Here is a 19,070-nt window from a genome sequence, read left to right on the forward strand (position 1 = left end):
ACATCAGGATCTATGGCCTCTAGGTGCTTTGGATAATTAATTCAGTGTAAGAATGAAGTGAATGGAGTTTTTGGCAAATGTCCCCCGTAAGGATGGTAGGAAACCACCAGCAACATGTCTAATTGAGGAACCACAGCAGCAGGTGGGCTGGTATTTCACAGCCCCCACACCACTAATTAGCTGGTGTCTTCCTTTCTTGTTGCATTCCCATGACATAACCCCCTCATTAATCTCTGTCCTGCTCAGCTCCTCATTAAGAGGAGGAACGCACGCAGCATTCCAGAGAGCTGATGCGAACTGGGGATCACCTGTGGGCTCCCGGCCTTCCAGGGACTCACTCTGGGAGGTGAGTCAGCATGACAAACGGGGTGGGTGATTAATGCAAAGGTGAGCTGCCAGGGAAAACAAATTGGGTGCGTGCCCTAGTTCTGCTAGAGGAGGCCTGAAACTCCCCCCCGCCCCCCCCAGCTTATTTTTGCTGGAGATTTCCCGGGAGCACTAGAGCGCCGGCTGAGGGAGCCCTCAGTTGTGTGTGTCAAATCTTTCTCACTAGCTGGCAGGCGGAGGCCTCTGCCTTTGGAGCAAGGGGCCAGCCCCAGTACTGGACAGCGGCTGATGCACCTAGTGGTGATGCCGTGTCTCCTTCTGCAGGGTGCTGCAGAGGCCATGTGAACAGCCCCAGTGGAGGGCTGTGGGGGGGCCTCAATCCCAGAAGAGGCACCCAGCGCGAAGTGATAAAGCAATCATCCCTAGAGTAGCTGCCTTGATCTCTTCCCCCTCCCAAAACCTTAACCCCCACTCAGGCGACTGTGGGCAGGCAGAACCCCTGCCCCCACCGAGCTGATTGCAAAGCTTCCCCCACCTGCACCGGCCGCCTCCAGAGCACCCAGACCCCTCTGTGGGCACTGCCTGGGGGGCACGTACTACTGGGGCCACGCAGGCATGCCACGGACGTGCAGCCCCCCAGCTGATGGTGGTGAGGTCTCTCTCCCTTGGGCCCCACCACCCTGCAGAAGGGGGGTCCTAGGATTTGGGGACATTGCCCCTTGAGCAGCCCATGTTGATCAATGCCTGCCGAGGAATCCCCACTAGATGGACCAGTTGTCTGATGAGATCAGCCAATTCTGCTCAGTGGTTTGCAACCTTTTCTATACTGTCTGTGATCCCTTTTTCCACACTGGGATGGCCTCAGGACTCCCCTTTTAGCTAGCTAGGATCCATCTCCTCCACCCCAGGTAACGATCTGGGAGGGGCAGGATGGTTGCCACCCCACCCCATATTCACAATGCCCCTGGTGGGCATGACCCCCAGCCCGATGCCCTCTGCCCTCACTGGGACCTGCAGCTGTCAGTGTAGCCTCCAGCTGTGCAACAGCCTCACTCCACTCAAACCGTCACCCTCGACCAACAGGCATGAACGGGTTATGTTTCGATAGCCCTTCCTTCCGACAGGACCTTGATATGAGTTATGGATGGTACATATGGTGACCACTGCGTCAACCACCACCACTGAAATGCAGCCACCTCTGGTGTGGGGCACCACACACCAGCTAAGGACAGGAAGTGAAGAATCCTTGCTCCAGTTGAAACTGCATAGGAAATGTAGGAAGGCAGGAAGTAATGACCCAAGTTGGAATTTGGCTAGGACACCAGGATTACTGATCCTGATCTCTCAGAAGTGCCATGGGAGCATCTTGGGAGACTGAACCACTGAAACTTTAACAGGATTCATGCAGTCTGGATCTCAAAGGAGCCAGGATAGGGCCCCAGGGGCCTGCTGGTCTCTGCCAGCAGACATTTCCACCATGGGTTTCATGTCATTGTGGCTCCTGCAGCAGGTGGGTCATTTCTGTTATGAAACCTACATTGATTTCCCCGCATTCCCCTTGAATGTCAGTTACAAGGCAGCCTGTCCTCTCTGCTGTGGAAATGATCGAAACAAACAATGCAGCTCTGCATGCCAAAGCCAGGCATGGCTCCTGCCCTGACCTATGCAGAGACAGGCAACCAGCTTGACAGCGCATGCAGGGTTAGAATGAGTGGGCACACAGATTCACAGAAGAGCCTGGCAGGTTCTGTTCACAGGAGGAAGGTAATAGCCAAACCTCAGAGTCATGTTTGGTGAATTTGCTGCTAGATTCACTTCATTGCAGAATTGTGCTTTGGAATCTAATGCTCCATTTACACATCTAGCCAGTATGGTTGGGAGGAAAACTTTCAGAATATGAAGCAAGTGTAATTGATGCAGTGCTGTCTGCCTGAGTTTGCAGACAGCCCGAAACAATACTCAGTTATAACTCTCTCATTCATCTTAAATGGATGTTGACTCTGAAACCTAATGATCACATTCCAAAATCAACATTGTTAACTTATTCAGCGCTGCACACTTCAGCAGAAACATTCAGATGATATTATTATACCATGATGCAAATCACCTTCCACACCTTCCCTGGTGCCACAAACCCAGCTGCCCCAAATCACTAGCTTCCTCCCCACATCCCAAAACAACATCTATGGGGCAGTTACATGTTATCAGTCCAAAAAGTAGGCCAAGCATTGAAAAATGAAACTTTGGGGCAGAATCTAAATAAACCAAATTTCATATGAACAGAAATAATTGTTACACAGGAAAGAATTTTCTGTAGTATCTGGCTGGTGAATCTTGCCCATATGCTCAGGGTTTAGCTGATCGCCATATTTGGGGTTGGGAAGGAATTTTCCTGCAGGGCAGATTGGAAGAGGCCCTGGAGGTTTTTTGCCTTCCTCTGTAGCACGGGGCATGGGTCACTTGCTGGAGGATTCTCTGCTCCTTGAAGCCTTTAAACCACGATTCGAGGACTTCAATAGCTCAGACATAGGTGAGAGGTTTTTCACAGGAGTGGGTGGGTGAGATTCTGTGGCCTGCGTTGTGCAGGAAGTCAGACTAGGTAGTCATAATGGTCCCTTCTGACCTTAGTATCTATGAATCTATGAAACTCAGGTGTCACGGAGTCCCTGGGCGATGCTCTGGAACTGCTCCCCATGAAGCCAGTCAGGACTCTGGGGCAGTCGCCTTTCTGTGAGCAGCCTGTCTTCAGGACACACAGCTCACACAGCTTCCACCTTCCTGGGTCTGACCTCGGAGCATTCAGCCTACTCTGCCCCTCCGTGCGCTTCCCCCAGTGAGTCCGCTCAGGCGGGGCTCCTGGGGAAGCCAGAGGGTCCTGCACCCCAACTCTGCAGTCAGACGTGACTCTCAGCCAGCCAGTAAAACAGAAGGTTTATTAGACGACAGGAACATGGTCTAAAACAGAGCTTGCAGGTGCAGAGAACAGGACCCCTCAGCTGGGTCCATTTTGGGGGGCAGTGAGCCAGACAACCACGTCTGCACTTCACTCCATGTCCCAGCCAGCCCCAAACTGAAACTCCCTCCAGCCCTTCCTCCTCTGGGCTTTGTCCCTTTCCTGGGCCAGGAGGTCACCTGATTCCTTTGTTCTCCAACTCTTTAGCTCTCACCTTGCAGGGGGGAAGGGCCCAGGCCATCAGTTGCCAGGAAACAGGGTGTCGGCCATTCTCTGTGTTCAGACTCCTGCACACACCTGCCCTCTAGGGCTCTGCAATGATCATACACCCTTACCCCACCACCTAGACACCCAAGAACTGCCCAGGGGAAACCGAGGCACCCCCACACCACTCGGAGGAAACATCAAGAACAGTCCCACTTGGTCACATCAGGGAACAATGTACTGGCTGCATTATTCATGTTCCTATTTCAGTTATTAAAACATCTCCTTTTCAATGTCACTGACGTGGTCCCCGAATCTGCAGTCTGGGCACCGCTGCTAGGCACAAAGATGCTGCCCCATTACCCACAGTGCCCAAGGATACGCACATGACCCACAGTCCCTGGAGATGCACATTATCCAAGACAATCCAGGGACTGCTCATTACCCACAATGCCCAGGGAATGCACACACATTACTCACAATACCCAGAGAATATGCAGTTCCCAAGGAATACATATCACCCACAATGCCCAGGGAATGCACACACATTATCCATAAATGCCCACGCTAAGTATCTGCAATGCAAATTGTTGAACTAGAGCCCCATGGAGCCTGGTGCTGAGTGTGTGGCTGCTGTCACCCCGTGCTGCTCACGCGTCATACCCAGACTGACTGCAAAGTGAAGTCCCGTGCTATCCACACCCCAAACTCACCCACCTGCACATGGTTGCTGATATTCTCCTTCTTCCCACTAACAGCCTAGAGGTGAGAGGCTCAAAAGCCAATTGCCAAGCCCCTGACTCAGCTCGTTCCCATCTACTGTAAATTCCATCCATCCCATGCTGATCAGAAGGGCTACTGTGTTGTGACCCTGCTCGGCCTTCTAGATGATTTGCAACGCTTCCCCCTACCTTCCTCAGGAATATGTCTGGATGGTAGAGCAGGGGGACCTTAAGAGTCTCTCTTATTCCTAGGAAAATCCAAGGAGTTCTGCAGCATTAAACAATCATTAGCTGTGGCTGTGTTTATGTCCCAGATTGCAGACCTGCATAGAATTCTAGATGATCATAATGGTCCCTTCTGACCTTAAAGTCTATGAATCTATGAATTCATAGAGTCACTTAAAACACATGGAGAGAGCGAGCAGCCAAACAGTTATATGTTGATAAGGGGAAAGGAGCGAAACTGTCAAGAAATTAGACCTCATTTTGGATAATTAAAGGGAAGGTGGCAGCCTTCACCCCAGTCTGCATCTTCTCAAGGAACTACAAATGCACAGAACATTGTTGGTTGCGTCTCTGCAAACACCTAATGCCCTCGCTTCCTGGGGGGTGCCACCCTGGACATGGCTGTAACTCAACCAATTAACATTCCCTAATGAGGGCTGAACTCCCCTGGCAGGGCTGTGACAGCAGGAGAGGCCTGGCACCCAGGGCATTCCAGAGGGCGTGGAGGGAGCCCATCTAGCTCATCTGTAATGGGGCACAGTCCGAGCAGGAAGTGAACCCTCCATTATACCGCGCCTGAACCAGCCTGGGGGCACAATGAATCCCTGTGCTCCTGACAGCTGCTGGGCCAGAGCTGTGCGTGTCCTGCAGAGCTAGACCTGGTACTCGAACAATCAGCTCCACAAACACAGGCCTCCACCACTTGAGCCGGAGGAGAACTCCCTGGGGCGACACTAGGAGAGGTCTCTTATCCTCTCCGGACAGGGTGATCTCATGCATACGCCCTTTTTTCTGGTGACTGGCAAAGCCTTAATCACAGCCCCTGCCTCTTGGCGCTGCTTCTTATGAAAAATAAAAGCAGGACCATGGGAAGAAGGGATCCTGCATGCTGCTTTGAAAAGTATTTGCTTTGAAAAGTATGTTTCTGGTCAAATTGAAATAAAAATCATGGAGCCATTTTCCTGGGTCTTTGTCCTGGCCCCTGTTTGAGCAGACTGAGTCCCTTAGCTGCCAGCATCATGCTGCAGAGTGAATGACCCTCTGGACATTTGTCACTCTGCGCCTTGTGGCTTGCTGCTGTTTACATCCTGAGCACTGTAACACCACTGTGACACTACTGGGGGGATGGGGGGGAGGAACGGGGAAGAACTGCTTAGCAACAGGATCAGGACAGGGTTTTTCCTATTCCGATCTGCATCAGAAGGTGCAGTACGAGGCTCAGGCAGAGGCTAGCTGGCTGATGTGCCATGGCACCAGTTAGACAGGGAGATTCACCTCCAGCCTTCTTCCCAGTGCCACATGGCCTGGTGGGAACATGAAGGCTCCACAATGGCTGTGCAATCCCTGAGGGCTTCGCCGCTCTGCCAAAACCACAGCATGCACTTCCAAAACGTGACTTCTTCAGAACACAAAGGGACTGGCTGCAGCCTCTGTACCATCCCAAACTGAGGAGTTGCTGGCATTCCCCTCCAAAAGAGGAGCTTTCAGACCTGGGCGTCTTCTGGGTTTGCATGGGAGTAGCCCCCCAAGATCGCTGTGAGTTGGCCAAAAGTGGGTGGGGTGAACAGGGGATGCTAAGTTATATCAAATCACTGGTGAAAGGCAGCACAGAGAGAAACAATGTTGACCAGGAAGACTGACAGACACAAGGCTAGCAGGGCTAATTCAGCCACGTGTACAGGTATGATTCCTAATAACAAGCTTTTCCAGGACCTAAGGCCAATGTTTCCATTCAATTATGTTTCCTGCCTAAACATGGCAACAGTCTGTGAAATTGACTAGAATCAAAGAGAAACTGACTAGCCCAGCTGCATCCAAAACACCCCCAGCATAAACAGGGATTAATCAACCCTAAGGGAGAAGCAGTCTGATCCAGTGGGTCGGGTGCAAGCTTGAGAGACTCAGCTTCAGGTCCCTGGTCTGCCACAGCCTTCCTGTGTGCCCTTGGTCAAGTCACCTAGTCTCTCTGGGCCTCAACCCCCTCATCTGTACAAAGGGGATACTAGTCCTGCCCTGCTGCACAGGGTGTGGGAGGATAAATCCACTAGTGACTGCAACACGCTCCAGTGCTGTGGCACTGGGGCCAGGTAAGGCTCTCAGACAGCAAGGTCCCTAGTAATGATCCAAGCTGTTGTCAGTGAAATTTGGTTTTAAAACACACATAGGGCCAAAACCCAAAGTTCAGGGAACTGTCAGCATTTGGCACATGGCTTTTAAAGTGAGAGTGGCCTGAACTCTGCTCTCCCCAAGTTGAAATTAGGAGTAACTCACTGCACTCGCCCCAGGGTCAGGGAGAGGAAGAACCAGGCCCAGAGCCTCTCTACTGCTGTCCTTCACAGGAATCGTTTCTACTGGTTGTCATCCCCAAATGGGGAGCTTACAGCGTAGTGGGCCAGCCCGTTGGCGTGTCGCCAGCATCCACCCCAGCAACGTGTCCCCTGCCAGCTGCAACCTTCACGGCTAGCACAGGGACTGGGGGCAGGCAGACAATAAGACAGGCAGCCCCAGGAGATTTGCTAATGCAGAAAGGCCGTTGCTCTGCTATTGTTCTTGTTGGTAAAGGAAAACTGGGCCCATGCCCGTCAGAGCGCTGCTCCCAAACAGCCTCCTCTAAACAGACAGCGAAATAGGAGCTGGCCCCTGAATGCCTCCCCTGAATGCATCCGATGAGGCGGGCTGTAGGTCACGAACGCTTATGCTCAAATAAATTGGTTTGTCTCTAAGGTGCCACGAGTCCTCCTGTTCTTTCCACAGGGGATGGATCACTTGAGGACGACCTGTTCTGTCCATTCCCTCTGGGGCACCTGGCACTGGCCACTGTCGGCAGACAGGATACTGGGCTAGATGGACCCTTGGTCTGACCCAGTAGGGCTGGTCTGATGTTCTTATTGTATTGTACTGAAGTCTAAATAAATAAATACATTTGCCATTTAAAAAGCTTCCTGCCTATGGGACAAGCAAAGCCCAGGGCCATTTTCTCTGTGTCGTCTCACAGCAACCCATGTGTGCGAGCGAACACAACAGACCAAAGCGGCTGCTCTGCAGCGCCAGCTGGCTATGGGTGTTCGGGGGAGGCGAGAGGTCACAGAGCCGTGCCACGCAGCATAGCCATGGCCACAGCCTGGGAAGCTCAGGGCAAAGCTGGGCTCAGCTTGGCTCTTGTGATTTATGCACAGGGTGGGGCCATGCCAACCTTTGTTTGGGATTTGAACCAGGCCAGCTCCTGCTCTCGGGTTTCACTGGGAAGTGGAGCTCAGCAAAACCCCAAACTCATGGCCACAAGATCCTTTTGGCCTTGCACTCCATGAACAGTCCTACCAGCCTGTGACCCAGGGACTGGCAGAGGGCCCAGGGGCTTACAGGGGTCTGCTCCTAGGGGCTTTACAAATAGATGGTGCTCTACTGGAAACCCATAGCAGGGCTCCAGCCCCACTAACAGAACAGAAACCCCCCCACCCCCCAAGCATAGAACCACCATTCAGCAGCCCCCTCTGACATAGCTGTCCCATTCCTTTCCTCTTATTAATTACATGTATTGGGTTAGCGTCAAGAGGCCTCCGCTGAGATCAGGGCCCCGCCGTGCACTGCCCAGACACCTAGTGAGAGCCAGTCCCTGCCCCAAAGAGCTTCCACTCTAAATAAACAAGACACACGCTGGAAGGGAAAGTGATTTGCCCAAGCTCAGGACAGTGGAGTCGCTGGAAGCAGAGTTCATAGCTCCTGCTCTAGGTCTCTATCTGCTGGACTTTCAATTCACTGTAATGGGGTAATGAGGGGAGGGGGACCAGAGGGGGGCACTTCTGGGGGGCTGCTGCCCACACCTGTGTCTGGAGGGATGAAGGTCTTGGTTAGGGGCTCCTTGCGGGGGGATGAGGTCTTTCCTCTTGCACTGGGTCCCACTGCTCCTCCCTGAGGGTTTCCCTCCAGCCAGCGACAGTGGATGGTGCCATCCCGGACTGGTGCCCTGCTGTCTGGCCCTGGGCGCATGCGCGCCCCTTCCCATGCCAGGGCGGGGGGTGCCCAGGGTGGCAGATGTGGCACTGACCGCTGAGGAGAATCAACACTGCCGGTTTCCACAGGTGCCAGCCCCCCACCCTGTGGGGCTGCGTGAGGCTCAGACGACCGCAGAGGGGTCACGGGGGCACGTTCTTTCCCTCCTCCATGGGGCTGTGGCAGCGTATCAGAGCCCCCAGGATGCTCCTTCCAGGCCCCCAAGCCCTCCTCCCCCGCGCAGGTAGGGGCTGTCAGCCCCTCCGGCCCTGCGCCCTTCGTGCACGGTACGGAGCAGGGCTCAGGCCCTCCCCGGGGCAGGGCAGGCTCTGCCCCACCCATGGGCTGGAGCCCGGGGTGCAAGGAGGCGCCAACAGGTGCTGCAGCGTTGCTGCCGGTTGCTATGGCCACGCAGAAGAGCGAAGTCGGGGGACGGGGGAGGGAAGAAGCTGCCAGAGCCCCCAGGGGCTCCACTCTCCAAGCTGCAGCATGGGCTTGGCAATCAGCCTGACGCTCCCAGTCGCCCAGGGAGCACAGAGCGAGGCCAGCATGGCACCCCTTCTCGAGCATGCCAGAACGATGGGCCCCTCCAACCAGCCTCTCTGAGCCCCAGGCCAGTCTCCTGCCTCCTGCTGCTGTGGATCAGACCAAGAGCCTATCTAGGCCGGCCTCCCAGCCCTTCCACGGGCCCAAACCGGGTGCTTCAGAGAAAGATGCGATGAACCCAGTAAAGGTCGAATACGGACCAATCTCCCACAGGGGAAGTCCCCCACTCTCCGGGCACGGCTCCTCCTGCGATCTCGGGCGGAGAACTGGCAGGGCCCTGCCAGGAGCACAGGGAGCTATGCTCCCGTGCTGGCCAGGCAGCTGTCATGCAGAATGGTTCCAGCTGCGCCCTGTCCCACGGGGCTGCGCTCTCTCCTGGGGATGGAAACTCCCCGAGTGAAACCAGAGGCTGCATTTCCTGCCCCCCAAAACCACCATGCATGGCTGGTGCTCAGCCTCCCTAGTGATTCCTGAAGAAACGCCTGTCCCACATCGCCCCAGATGGACGTCAGCCCTGTGCCACAAGCCCCACGCTCCCGGCTCAGGAGTCCCTCAGGCCACACCAGAAGGGGTCACTAGAGAGTGACGCTCAGCACACCTGCCGATGGCCCCAGCCCTGTCAGATCTGAGTTCACACAGCTGGCTTGGCTGCAATGTGGCTGGGAAACTATATTGGCCTGAAAGACCACAGTAAGGAAAGCGTGGGGTGGCTTCAGTGCCTCACAGATGCGTGTATTTTATCCACACAGCACCATCACCAGAGTACAGATGGGGAAACTGAGGCACCGGGAGGGGAGTTACCCAAGGACACCTAGTAGGTCTGTGGAAGAGCGGGGAACAGACCACAGGGCTCTGCCCAGTTCTCCATCCCCACTACAACTTTTAATTTATCTCAGCCTAGGCCAGACCCTGGTTTGATCCCTTCTCTCAGATGGAATAAATCCCACCAGCCACCACCCCGGTGAGGGCAAACCCTCTTCAGAAGGGGGCAGCGTAACACAGCAGCTAGCGTAAGGGCCTGGGATGCAGACTAGACTATTCCTGAACATAGGAGCAGCCCGACTGGGTCAGACCAAGGGTCCATCCAGCCCAGTAGCCCGTCTGCCAACAGTGGCCAGTGCCAGGTGCCCCAGAGGGAATGAGCAGAACAGGTTATCATCAAGTGATCCATCCCCTGTCGCCCATTCCCAGCTTCTGGCAAACAGAGGCTGGAGACACCATCTCTGCCCATCCTGGCTCATAGCCATTGATGGACCTATCCTCCATGAATTTATCTAGTTCTTTTTTGAACCTTGTTATAGTCTTGGCCTTCACAACATCCTCTGGCAAGGAGTTCCGCACGTTGACTGTGCATTGTGTGAAGAAATACTTCCTTTTGTTTGTTTTAAACCTGCTGCCTATTAATTTCATTTGGTGACCCCTCGTTTGTGTGTTATGATGCGTTAATAACATTTCCTTATTCACTTTCTCTACACTAGTCATGATTTTACAGACCTCAATCAAATCCCTCTTTCATCGTCTCTTTTACAAGCTGAAAAATCCCAGTTTTATTAATCTCTCCTCATACGGAAGCTGTTCCATACCCCTAATCATTTTTGTTGCCCTTTTCTGAACCTTTTCCCATTCCAATATACCTTTTTTGAGATGGGGCGACCACATATGCACGCATGTGGGAGTACCATGAATTTATACAGAGGCAATACGATATTTTCTGTCTTATTATCTATCCCTTTCTTCATGATTCCCAATATTCTGTTTGCTTTTTTGACTGCTGCTGCATAGAATCTCAGGATTGGAAGAGACCTCAGGAGGTCATCTAGTCCAACCCCCTGCTCAAAGCAGGACCAAGCCCCAACTAAATCATCCCAGCCAGAGCTTTGTCAAGCCTGACCTTAAAAACTTCTAAGGAAGGAGATTCCACCACCTCCCTAGGTAACACATTCCAGTGCTTCACCACCCTCCTAGTTAAAAAGCTTTTCCTAATATCCATCCTAAACCTCCTCCACTACAACTTGAGACCATTACTCCTCGTTCTGTCATCTGCTACCATTGAGAACAGTCTAGAGCCATCCTCTTTGGAACCCCCTTCAGATAGTTGAAAGCAGCTATCCAATCCCCCCTCATTCTTCTCTTCCGCAGACTAAACAATCCCAGTTCCCTCAGCCTCTCCTCAGAAGTCATGTGCTCCAGTCCCCTAATCATTTTTGTTGCCCTCCGCTGGACTCTTTCCAATTTTTCCACATCCTTCTTGTAGTCTGGGGCCCAAATGTTTCCAGAGAACTATCCCCAATGACTCCAAGATCTCTTTCTTCAGTGTTAACAGCTAATTTACACCCCATCATTTTATATGTGTAGTTGGGATTATGTTTTCCATTGTGCATTAGTTTGCATTTATCAACATTGAATTTCACCTGCCATTTTGTTGCCCAGTCACCCAGTTTTGAGGGATCCTTTTGTAGCTCTTCACAGTCTGCCTGGGACTTAACTATCTTGAGTAGTTTTGTATCATCTGCAAATTTTGCCACATCACTGTTTACCCCTTTTTCCAGATCATTTATGAATATGTCGAATAGGTCTGGTCCCAGTACAGACACCACTATTTACCTCTCTCCATTCTGAAAACTGACCATTTACCTTTTGTTTCCTATCTTTTAACCAGTTACCAATCCATGAGAGGACCTGCCCTCTTATCCCATGACAACTTACTTTGCCTTTGGTGAGGGACCTTGTTGAAGGCTTTCTGAAAATCTAAGCACACTAAATCCACTGGATCCCCCTTGTCCACCTGCTTGTTGACCCCCACAAAGAATTCTAGTAGATTGGTGAGGCATGATTTCCCTTTACAAAAACCATGTTGACTCTTCTCCAACAAATTATGTTCATCTAACTGTCTGACAATTTTGTTCTAGTTTCAACCAGTTTGCCTGGTACTGAAGTCAATACCCCAGCCTGTAATTGCCAGGGTCACCTCTGGAGCCCTTTTTAAAAATTGGCATCACATTAGCTATCCTCCAGTCATTTGGTACAGAAGCTGATTTAAATGATGTTACAAACCAGTTAATAGTTCTTCAGTTTCGCATTTGAGTTCCTTCAGAACTCTTGGATGAATCCCATCTGGTCCTGGTGACTCACTGACTGCCTGTGGGGCCAGGCCCACCTCCTGTCCCTGTGTCTCGCCTCCCCCAGCTGGGAAATGGGGGGCAGATAACACCAACCTACACCCCACACCCATTCAAAGCACTCTGCGTTCCAGAGCCCAGCGACCTGATCCAGCAGAGCCCCAGACCCAGTTGATGCCATTGCTGCGGAGCGGGGTAGGGGAGAATCTCTTCCTAGTGCAAGTACTTATCCAGCCCTGAGATTGCGGTACCTAAGCACCTCACTAATAGTTGTCACCTCGCACACGGTGAGCGGGGCACAGACAGTGTACAGGTGGCAACTGCAGCAGAGAGGCTAAGGGACAGGCCCGAGGTCACACGGGAAGGCTGTGGAAGTGCTGAGGATTTCCCAGGTCTTTGCTAGTGCCCTGGCCAGTGGGCAGCCCTTCCTCCCCTCTGAGTGGCTCTGTGGTGCTGCGGGAAGCCCTGGGAGCTCGGAGTCTGCAGCTCCCGTTCCAAGGCAGGAGACCATCACCCACGGTGAATCTGAAGCCTCCCCCATGCGCTACAGGGGAGGAGAGTACTATGGGGTTAAAAACCCAGAGCACCTGCCCCTTGGCTCCCCTGGGGCTCAGGGACACTGACACTCCAGCTCTACTGTGCCACCTAACGGCTGCCTGGTCCAGCCCCCACGGAGCCAATGCAATGCTAGGCTTAGGGGCTGACACGCAGCTGGTGCGGGTCACCGTGCACCCAGGCCCCGAGCCGAGCCCTGCCCTCCGGAGGCCACTTCCTGCCCTGTATAGCACATGCCACAGGAACCTGCCAGGACCCAATGTGTCCAATGCCCCTCAGGCTCAGCCACAGGAACAATGCCCCTTTCAGCATGGCACAGCCAGGAACCCAGAGCACCCGGGAAATGGCCAGGGAGCCATTGAAGTGCCCACTGTTGCCTCTCGGGCAGTTTTGGCCCCAGCTGCAGGAGCCCTGAGGGGATGTACCCCTGGCCCTCACGTCCAGGCTCCAGCTAAGAACTTGGTTCCAGAAATCCCCGTCCTGGCCCTCCCTCCACTCTGGCCCTGCCCCACACACTACCCCAGGCAGGTCGCTGCGGGGGCTGAGCCCGGCAAGCACCTACCACTGATCCCTGAGTGCCGGCTGCACACTGGGATCTGCACGGCCCCAGCCGGAGACCTGGCCCCTGCTCATTCAGCACAGACGGTGCCCCGAAGACCGAGGAGCCCACGGGATCCTCAGGGCCCCCTGGCATAACCCCAAACCGCCAGCCTTGGCCGTCTGCTCTTCTGCAGCTCCCATGAGTCACGGGCAGAACAATGGTGACTGGAATCCTTCAGCTCGGCCATTCTAAGAGCCAACCCAGCTCCTCCTGTCGGGTCCTGAGCAGTCAGGTCCCACCCAGTCCCAGCCCCGGCAGCTGGCTCTGAGCTCATCCCAGCTCCCTGCAGCCCCCCACGCCTGGCTCTGAGCCCACCCCCTCTCTGTGCCCCACAGCCCTGAGTGGGGTCGGCCTGCTGCTAATATTCTCTGTCCTTCCAAGTGGGGGCTCCAGCAACTGCCCTGAGAGCCACACAGGGCCGGCTCCAGGCACCAGCAAACCAAGCAGGTGCCGGGGGTGGCCAATGTAAAGGGGCGGCGGGACGGTGGGCTCTGGGGCGGCCACTCCATCACAGCGCGTTTCACACTCGGCGGCAATTTGGCGGCGGGGACGCGACTCTCCTACGGTCGCCGGCGGCAATTCGGCAGCCGCACCATCACTCCACCTCCGTGTTCGGTGGCAAGGTTTTTTGTTTTTGTTTTTTGCTGCTTGGGGCGGCAAAAACGCTGGAGCCGGCCCTGGAGCCACAACACTAACAGCCTCCCCCCGACCCCGACAGCCTGAGCTCCTGGCTACCCCATGGCTCGGAGAGCCCTGTCTCTCCCCACTCCACCCTGGCCTCCCCGAGGACGCAGCAAGGACCACAGGGCCAGTCACCTACTCACCGGAGGCTTCTGTGATAGATGAATGACTTGTCCACCCTGAAAAACAAGATGGAGAAGCCAGTTAGTGGGGTGGCCATGGTCCTAGGGAACAAGGGCCCCTCTAGCCTGCAGGGCACATCAGGGCTGCGAGGAAGGGGAGCTGTGTCCGGAGAGCTGGAGAGCAGGCAGGGAGGGGCAGAGTGCTCTCGACGGGGCAGCTGCAGAGGAAAATCCTCTCTCGCTTGTGTGTGAGGGGCTGGGCAGTCAGGGCTAGCCACACAGGGCAGCACCAAGGGGGTGACTGGGACATGGGAAGCCACAGGGGAGAGTGCCTTGCAGGCAGCGGGAACCAGGCAGGGAGAGGAGCGATCCAGGCCAGGCTCTAGCCAACTGAGCCCCGTGGTGGAGCTGAGCCAAGCAGGTGATGAACTGGAGGGAACAAACCTCAGGCCCAATCAGCCAAGCTGGCAGAGAGAAGCCACGAACCCAGGCAGAGAGGGCACCAGCACCAGGGAGTAGCAGACCCAGAGAGCCAGCTCCCAGGCCCTGGCATCGGGCAGGACTCGGCTCAGCAGGGCTAGAGGGCTTTGGAAAGGTCAAGCATTCTACCCCATGACCCCACAGCTTGAGGTGCTGGGATCCCTCCAAGCCAACCCCACGCTCCCTACCCCATACCCTTCACACCCACTGAGCACTCCCAGGATTGGGCCCTATTGAATTGTGGCTGGTACTTGGGATCGTCCTAGAGAAAGGGCTGGATGGCCGAGCCTGGTTATTATTAGTCACCATTCATCCAGGTCCTTCACATTTCCCCACTCTACCCTGTTCCCTGCCCTCAGAACTTCCCACCATCCAGGGGGAACCTCCCAAACACGCCCTGGAGCCGTGGGGAGAGCATGACCCGGAGCAGCAGCAGGGGACAGTCTGCCCAGGGAGGGACCTGGCCCGGTCTCATTCAGCCTGGAGAGCCGTTACTAGGTGTGTTGAGGGGCTGCATAAAGGCCACAATCATGGCCCACGCCCCCATTGTGTTCAGTGCTGTGCAAACCCCAACAAAAAGCCAGTCCCTGCCCCTCCCCCGTTCCGCCGCCTGCAGCCCAATCTGTCCTCGGAGCAGGGGTAAAAACAAGTCTTGCATCCTGGAACCTGTCCGGCCAGCTTAAAGGTGCCAGACAGCTTCCTGTGCAGCCCTGGGCCTGCTTTAAACAAGCCGCTGTTTGGAAACACACCGTGGACACCGCTTCCCCCAGCAGCAACCTCATCTCCAGAGGCTGTTTCACTTCGGAGGAACCCACCCCATCCCGCCACTGAGACACAAACCGCCTGAAATGCGGCCACCTCTGGCACGAGGCACAGCAGCCAGGGTGCTGCAAAACACAGCAGGGAAGTGACATGCCAAGCAAGGCACTGAGGCAAACCCCTCCGCTTATGCGGAGTGCAAAGGGGCTTGGAACAGCCCCCAAGCCACCCTGGCCTGGGCCTTCATTAAAATGGGGAGAATTTGAAACTTGGAGGGCCAGATCCTCAGCTGGTAGAAATTAGCATTGTGCCATTGACTTCAATGGAGCAGCAGCAATTCACACCAGCCGGGGTTCCAGCATCTCTCACCAGCTGAGGGTCTGGCCCCTCGTTTACTCTCCTCCATGCCCTCTGGCTGCATCTTCCGGGTCTCAGTCAATAACCAGACTAGTAAGTTTCCAGTTTGTTTCTAGTCAGTTTTACTTCCAGGTTCTCCTGTAGGGCTCTGGGGGCTGAACGCCCAGAGAGGAAGGGTTAACGTTTTCTTTTAAGGTAACTAAGCTCTTCGTCTGGCTCTCTGGGGATTGCTGGCTGTCTCCTGGGAGGGGCCCTTCTCTTTCCCAGGTAGGGCTCTTGAATCAGGGCTGGAAGCTTAGGCCTGGTCTATATAAGAAAAGAGAGCAGTTAACTAAATCAATGCACTGAAACTGGGGCAAACCCCTTAACGCTGATGCACTTAAACAGGCTTAACTTTAGGAGATGGCACTTCAGCTTACATCAGCGAATAACCCCATTACGTTAAACTGATTTCTACAAGGGTTAAAACAGGTTCAGTGCACGCATGTGTGAGTGGCTGACACTGAGAACTGACCGGAGACTCCAGAGCTGCCGCTGTCTAGGGGGGTTGTAACAGACGCAGGCCCTCTGCAGATGCTGGGCACAGCTGGGGAGGAGATTTCTCCATTTAACTAGCTCAGGGCAGTTAAACTGGGGCAGCTTTCCTCGTATGCATCAGGCCTCAGCCCCCGAGGTGAAAACCAGCCCCTGCCGCCAGCTGAAGGGTAGCAGAGGGATGAGTTGTCCGTGCTGGTCTCACTCCTGACCGAAGAGTCTGATACTGAACAGGAGGCAGGTCACAATACCCCAGCTGAGCTCCGCTAACAGAAGCATGGCATGTTTCCAGCCCCGCAAGTGCCGGGGACAGTCGCTAGGCAGCAAGGTGGGCAAAGGAGGGTGTTACAGGTGCACCAGTTCCTCTGCCATTAGCACTGAATGGGCAATGCAGCATGCGCCGGCTGGGGCTAGAGCCACTGCATGAAGAGCAAGGAGCTGGCAGCATAGGCACTGACTCCGTGGGTGCTCTGGAGCTGGAGCACACATGGGGAAAAATTAGCGGGTGCTCCGCGCCCACCGGCAGCCAAGCTGCCTCCTTCTCTGCCCACGCCACTTCCTGCCGCCTAACAGCTGTTTGGCAGCACTTAGGACTTTCCTGGAGGGAGTGGGAGGAGTGGCGACGCAGCACGCTCAGGGGAGGAGGCAGAGAAGAGGCAGGACAGGGGCAGGGACTTGGGGGAAGGGTGTGGAATAGGGGTGGGAAGGGGGCAGGGCTGCAGTGGGAAAAGGTGGGGTGTGGCGAGGACTTTGGGGAAGGGGTAGAATGGGGGTGGGGCGAGGGCAGTGCAGGGGCTGGGGCAGGGGCAGGGGTCGAGCACCCAACGGGCAGACGGGAAATCGGCGTCTATGGCTGGCAGTGTGGTGCAGTGGCCAAAGCGGGCAGGCAGGAGCTTTGGGTTTTAGCCCCTGATCTAAGTGAGGCCAACAAGGCGACACTGCATAGGTGTGTGACAAATCCACCCCCGAGTGATGCCATGAAGCCAACCTAACCCCCAGTGTAGACAGCATTAGGTTCTTCCCTCATCCTAGCTACTGCCTCTCGGGGAGGTGGATAAACTGGGAGAGCCCCTTAGGCTGGGCAGTCGCAGTGTGCCAGCTGGCACGGGGCAGTGACTAAAATGCACCCATCATAGAATACCAGGGTTGGAAGGGACCTCAGGAGGTCATCTAGTCCAACCCCCTGCTCAAAGCAGGACCAATCCCCAACTAAATCATCCCAGCCAGGGCTTTGTCAAGCCTGATCTTAAAGATGTCTAAGGAAGGAGATTCCACCACCTCCCTAGGTAACGCATTCCAGTGTTTCACCACCCTCCTAGTGAAAAAGTTTTTCCTAATATCCAACCTAAACCTCCCCCACTGCAACTTGAGACCATTACTCCTCGTTCTGTCATCTGCCACCACTGAGAACAGCCGAGCTCCATCCTCTTTGGAACCTCCCTTCAGGTAACTGAAGGCTGCTATCAAATCTCCCCTCACTTTTTTCTTCTGCAGACTAAACAATCCCAGTTCCCTCATCCTCTCCTCATAAGTCATGTGCCCCAGCCCCCTAATCATTTTCATTGCCCTCCACTGGCTTCTCCCCAATTTGTCCACATCCCTTCTGTAGTGGAGGGACCAAAACTGGACGCAATACTCCAGGTGTGGCCTCACCAGTGCTGAATAGAGAGGAATAATCACTTTCCTCCATCTGCAGGCAATGCTCCTACTAATACATCCCAAAATGCCATTGGCCTTCTTGGCAACAAGGGCACACTGCTGACTCATATCCAGCTTCTCATCCACTGTCACCCCTAGGTCCTTTTCTGCAGAACTGCTGCCTAGCCACTCAGTCCCTAGTCTGTAGCGGTGCATTGGATTCTTCCTTCCTAAATGCAGGACTCTGTACTTGTCCTTGTTGAACCTCATCAGATTTCTTTAGGCCCAATCCTCCAATTTGGCTAGGTCACTCTGGACCCTATCCCTACCCTCCAGCATATCTATCTCTCCCCCCAGCTTAGTGTCATCTGCAAACTTGCTGAGGGTTCAATTTATCCCACCATCCAGATCATTAATAAAAAGATGTTGAACAAAACCGGCCCCAGGACCGACCCTTGGGGCACTCCACTTGATACCGGCTGCCAACTAGACATGGAGCCATTGATCACTACCCGTTGAGTCCGACAATCTAGCCAACTTTCTATCCACCTTATAGTCCATTCATCCAGCCCATGCTTCTTTAACTTGCTGGCAAGAATACTGTGGGAGACCGTGTCAAAAGCTTTGCTAAAGTCAAGGAACAACATGTCCACTGCTTTCCCCTCATCCACAGAGCCAGTTATTTCGTCATAGAAGGCAATTAGGTTAGTCAGGCATGACTTGCCCTTGGTGAATCCATGCTGACTGTTCCTGATCACCTTCCTCTCCTCCAAGTGCCTCAAAATGGATTCCTTGAGGCTCCATGATTTTTTTCCAGGGACTGAGGTGAGGCTGACTGATTTTATAGTTCCTCGGATTCTCTTTCTTCCCTTTTTTAAAGATGGGCACTATATTTGCCTTTTTCTAATTGCCTGGGACCTCCCCTGATCACCACAGATTTTCAAAGATAATGAATACTTTGAAAGGCTCTGCAATCACATCAGCCAACCCCCTCAGCACCCTTGGATGCATCAGATCTAGACCCATGGACTTGTGCACGTCCAGCTTTTCTAAATAGTCCCGAACCACTTCTTTCTCCACAGAGGGCTGGTCACCTCCTCCCCATGCTGTGATGCCCAGTGCAGCAGTCTAGGAGCTGACCTTGTCTGTGAAGACTGAGGCAAAAAAAGCATTGAGTACTTCAGCTTTTTCCTCAACATCTGTCACTAGGTTGCCTCCCCCATCGACTAAGGGTCCCACACTTTCCCTGACCTTCTT

At 54.2% G+C, this 19,070-nt stretch overlaps 1 protein-coding gene across 2 annotated transcripts in view; it reads right to left on the reverse strand.

Moving 5' to 3' along the window:
* The window catches only part of RAP1GAP (RAP1 GTPase activating protein), a 185,149-nt gene that overhangs the window by 120,102 nt on the left and 45,977 nt on the right, over nt 1-19,070 (reverse strand). For both annotated transcript variants that reach the window (XM_084651478.1, XM_084651477.1), the window contains exon 2: nt 14,067-14,102. In XM_084651478.1, the coding sequence (XP_084507604.1) occupies nt 14,067-14,102 (36 nt within the window). The remainder of the gene's footprint in view (nt 1-14,066; nt 14,103-19,070) is intronic.

The sequence above is a fragment of the Lepidochelys olivacea genome, assembly GCF_965140295.1.
Source record: "Lepidochelys olivacea isolate rLepOli2 genome assembly, chromosome: 18".
Classification (NCBI taxonomy): domain Eukaryota; kingdom Metazoa; phylum Chordata; order Testudines; family Cheloniidae; genus Lepidochelys; species Lepidochelys olivacea.